This window comes from Camelina sativa, chromosome 15 (genome assembly GCF_000633955.1).
Source record: "Camelina sativa cultivar DH55 chromosome 15, Cs, whole genome shotgun sequence".
In the NCBI taxonomy this organism is placed as follows: Eukaryota; Viridiplantae; Streptophyta; class Magnoliopsida; order Brassicales; family Brassicaceae; genus Camelina; species Camelina sativa.
In genome coordinates this window covers 21,191,129-21,196,053 of record NC_025699.1, presented here as the reverse complement: position 1 = coordinate 21,196,053, position 4,925 = coordinate 21,191,129, and the positions used below count along the sequence as shown (strand labels likewise).

The following is a 4,925-nucleotide window of genomic DNA, read 5'->3' as shown; positions in this document are numbered from 1 at the left end:
CAATATCTGAGCAAGAGTGTCTTCTTTTGGGTTTGATGATGATGATGATGGAGCATCAGACAGAACGAACTCATTTGCCATTTCCTATTAAATGTCGGACTTATGTTTATAGAGGTAAATTATAATGAAAAACATAGAAGAGAGGATCACAAAATAAATGACTTACAATCTTTGCAGCAGCATCCGTGTTCACTGCTGTCCCATCGTTTTTAGTTCGTGACTTGACCCACACATTCAGTCTAGTCACTTCATCTGTGCTCTCTTTTCTCTGCGTAATTATAACACACATTCAGTGATATTAAGAAACCATTGTCAAAACTGGTGGACAAAATATATTGATAATCACTAACTGACACTTACTAAATCTTCGGCCAATCTAACCATTCCTTTACGGCTACATGTGTGAGGAATCTGGTTACGTCTTCTTTCCTTGTATGAATCACTAACAGCCTATATAAAAGAATTAGCACACTCTATGTGGAAGATTAATTAAGTACAAGTTAGTACCTTAAACTCTTGACTAGTCTTCTCTTTGACAAACTTCCTCCACTCTAGCGTAAGAACATTGTCTGGTCGCAGCTTCATTCTTTCTACGTTGTTCAGATCTTTCCTAATCTGATTAACCAAACGTGACTTAGAGGCCCTCCATAGACATCCCATTTACTTCAAAACAGCCGCTTTCTCATATTCTCCATCTAGTTCAAATCATATCTACAATAAAGTAAAAAAGAAAAAAGATAAGATAAGAGTACTTAGAGCAAATTATTTGTGATTGTGACTTGAAATTAAAATACCTGAACAGATTTCCATAGAATTGTCTTCAGCTCCTCACCAATTTTCCTCCAATCATCTATCACAACAGGAACATGTTCTCTTACCAAGGGACCTAAGTAGGAAGACAACTTAATTGATCCTTCTCCACACGATTCTCCAAATTCAGTGAACTGTACTCTTATTCGTGTATTAGGATCCTTGGCAATATCTTTCATCTTTGTTGGTCCTTTGTGTTTTTTAGTCTGGGGCGGAACTGAAGTTGTAGCATCCTCAGAAACAGCAGCTGACTCTTTATCGGCTCCTTGTTCTGTAACGTCCTTAGCAGCTTGACCAACCATATGGCTATCTATCAAAGTCTGATCCGGTTGTGGTTCATCAACCTGTGTGTCTTGAGGCTGCGTGTCCTGTGGCNACCTTAAACTCTTGACTAGTCTTCTCTTTGACAAACTTCCTCCACTCTAGCGTAAGAACATTGTCTGGTCGCAGCTTCATTCTTTCTACGTTGTTCAGATCTTTCCTAATCTGATTAACCAAACGTGACTTAGAGGCCCTCCATAGACATCCCATTTACTTCAAAACAGCCGCTTTCTCATATTCTCCATCTAGTTCAAATCATATCTACAATAAAGTAAAAAAGAAAAAAGATAAGATAAGAGTACTTAGAGCAAATTATTTGTGATTGTGACTTGAAATTAAAATACCTGAACAGATTTCCATAGAATTGTCTTCAGCTCCTCACCAATTTTCCTCCAATCATCTATCACAACAGGAACATGTTCTCTTACCAAGGGACCTAAGTAGGAAGACAACTTAATTGATCCTTCTCCACACGATTCTCCAAATTCAGTGAACTGTACTCTTATTCGTGTATTAGGATCCTTGGCAATATCTTTCATCTTTGTTGGTCCTTTGTGTTTTTTAGTCTGGGGCGGAACTGAAGTTGTAGCATCCTCAGAAACAGCAGCTGACTCTTTATCGGCTCCTTGTTCTGTAACGTCCTTAGCAGCTTGACCAACCATATGGCTATCTATCAAAGTCTGATCCGGTTGTGGTTCATCAACCTGTGTGTCTTGAGGCTGCGTGTCCTGTGGCAATATGGTGCCAACGAATTCAGGTTCTTCTTCTTGTACGTTGGTCTTCCTTTTCCTTCCACCCTTTTTTCCCTTGCCCATCTGATACGTCTGTAAAACTAAGACGGAAACTCAAATATAGACTCAAAGACAGACCAAGTATCCAAAACAAAAATATAACAGTCATGCAAAACCAATCAAATATAGACTCAAATGAACGCGATCACACAAAAATTCCTTCACAATCAGCTCTGGCATTTTGAGCCTCATCTGGTACGTCTTCTAGAGTCATATCAATATCCGAAGGTAATGGTCCAACATCTACATACCCATCTTCCACATTCTCATCACTGTATCTTCTAGATGGACCTTTCAAAACTACATACCAACTAGATTCATCATTCTCCCTTGAATAAAATATTTGTCTCGCTTGAGAGGCTAAAATGAATGGGTCCTTCACAAATGACACTTGGCTCTGATTCATATTAACCAGCGTAAAGCCTTCTTCTACCTTAACACCGTTACCTTTAACCGCCCACGGACACCGAAATATTGGGACGTAGAAGACATTGTAGTCTAACAAGATTATATCAACTATTCTGCCATAGTATGATACAACATCTACCACTTTTGCTGTGTCCCTTGCACTAGTTCTACACATTGCTGTTGCCTCATAGTAAACCCCACTATTCTGACTTAGCCTATGCACTGACTTTGTATGAAACCGCAGGCCATTCATAATGTATCCTGTATAAGATCTGGCTATACTACGTGGACCATAAGCCAACATCTTAAGTGTCTCATCATTATCTTCATAATCAAGAGGTATCTAACAATTACAAAATAAAAGGTCAGCTAAAGTACTAATTAAATAGCCACAAAAAAAAACAAATATAGTATAACATGCCTGTTGCTTTAGCCACGTGGGGAAATTTTGAGTGTGCATAGTCCATACATAACTTGCATCACGTCTGCATCTACCAATTATGTCTTGTAGATGTTGAAATGAGCACTTGCATATAAACAAGAAACAAGAAACTTCATCAGAAACAATTATTGTAAGAATAAATAATGTACAACGTAATAAGAAAACTTACTCAATGTAAGGTTCCACCATTGTCGTGTTCTGGATTACAGCAAGGTGAGCTATTTTTCTATCCATATCAGTGAGAGTGAATGAGGTTCCAGCTGATGTAGGACGACCTTCTAGGATTGAGTGGTTCTCGTACTCAGTGTTCCTCTCCTCTTTTTCTTCTACATTTGTTGTCGTCTTCAAGAAATCAGAGCAGAACCTCATGCATTCTTCAGCAAGATATGACTCAGCTATACACCCCTCTGGTATTGCTGGGTTTCTAACATAGTCTTTCAATAATTTCATGTACCTGTTTGTAATGAACATCAAATAAGTCCAATTAGATTCACTAATTTAGTCTTCAAGATGGAACTAAAATAAAAAAAAAGGACACTACCTCTCAAAAGGATACATCCATCGGAAATGGACAGGACCAGCTAGTCGGGCTTCTCTTCCTAGATGCACACACAAGTGCAGCATGATGTCAAAGAAACTAGGTGGCCAAAATCTTTCAAACATGCATAGAGTCTCCACAATTTCTGTTTCCATTACTTGGAGTTGATCCATATCAATAACTCTTTGGCACAAAACGTTGAAGAATGCGCATAGGCGGAAAATGGCTATTCTAGGACCCTTAGGTAGTAAACCTCTAAGAGCAACTGGTAGCAGTTGTTGTACCAAGACGTGGTAATCATGAGATTCGAGTCCTATCACTTTACACTCGTCTAATGATACACAAGTAGATATGTTAGAGCAATAGCCATCCAGACCTTTAAAATCAAAGAGCCGCTTACAGAATATTTTCTTTTCTGACTTTGACAAAGACCAAGGACCTGCGGGAAGTAGTGTCCTTTTACCATGATCTTTTGGATGCAAATCTTTCCTGATACCAAGAGTTTCGAGGTCCTTTCTAGCTTTTAATCCATCCTTTGAATTGCCACAATGTAACAATGTGGCAATCAAGCTTGCAGCCATGTTTCTCTCCACATGCATCACGTCTATGTTATGTCTTACTGGGATCTCCTTGTCAAGAAAAAACATAAAATAGAGTAATCAGTTGAACGTTATATACAAGTGATGACAATGGAAACTCTATAAGAACTATACATACCTCCCAATAAGGCAATGTGAAGAATATTGATCTTTTCTTCCATCTAGTTAACTCCTCTTCATCTTTTTCTGCTAAGTCTTCTTCTTCATCATCAGATTCACTGTATTCATCTTCGTTATCAGATGGTATGTCACAAGCAGCTCTAGATCTCTTCTTCCCATTCTCTTTTCTATTACCAAAATCATTCTTGTAGTTTCTCAGTAGTAAGGAAATATTTCTACCCGTGAGTATCCTTCCCTTTGTTCCATGCTCTGCTTTACCATCAAACCAACTCTTCTTTCCTCGAAATCTATGTGACGGAGGCAAACTTTTTCGGTGGCACATATATACAAACTTCCTACTATGACTCAGCCACAAACTATCTGTGTGCTTCCCACATATAGGACAACCCATCTTACCCTTTACTTTACAACCAGCAAGATTTCCATATGCTGGGAAATCACTTATGGTCCAAAGCAGCATCGCCCTCAACGTAAAAGTTGTTTTACTAAATGCATCGTAAGTCACCTCGCCTTTAGACCACAAACGATTTAAATCTTCTATCAGAGGTTCTAAGTAAACATCTATACTATTACCAAGTTGGTGCGGTCCAGGAATCAACAAACTAAGCATGATGTTTTCCTCCTTCATACATAAGCCATGTTATAATTAACGAGCAAGACAGGCCAACTACTGTATCGACTGTTCTTCATGTTGAAGGGGTTAAACCCATCAGTAGAGAGCCCAAGTCGCAAGTTCTTCTGCTCAGCTGCGAAAGAAGGATACTTGTCATTCATTGACTTCCATGTCACTGAGTCTACTGGATGGCGTAATTTCCCGTCACTGCTCTTGTTATTGAAATGCCATCTCAAATCCACAGCCACTTTCTCCGATCTGAACATCCTTTTCAGACGAGGGA

At 38.9% G+C, this 4,925-nt stretch overlaps 1 protein-coding gene across 1 annotated transcript; it reads right to left on the bottom strand.

Annotated features, from left to right (window-relative positions):
- LOC104748651 lies at positions 2,068-4,489 on the bottom strand. Its single transcript, XM_010470259.1, has 7 exons — positions 4,028-4,489; positions 3,774-3,939; positions 3,564-3,641; positions 3,314-3,371; positions 2,942-3,226; positions 2,752-2,821; positions 2,068-2,673 (listed from the first exon to the last, which is right to left on the bottom strand). Exons 1-7 carry the CDS (start codon positions 4,487-4,489, stop codon positions 2,068-2,070), a joined length of 1,725 nt encoding a protein of 574 aa, XP_010468561.1.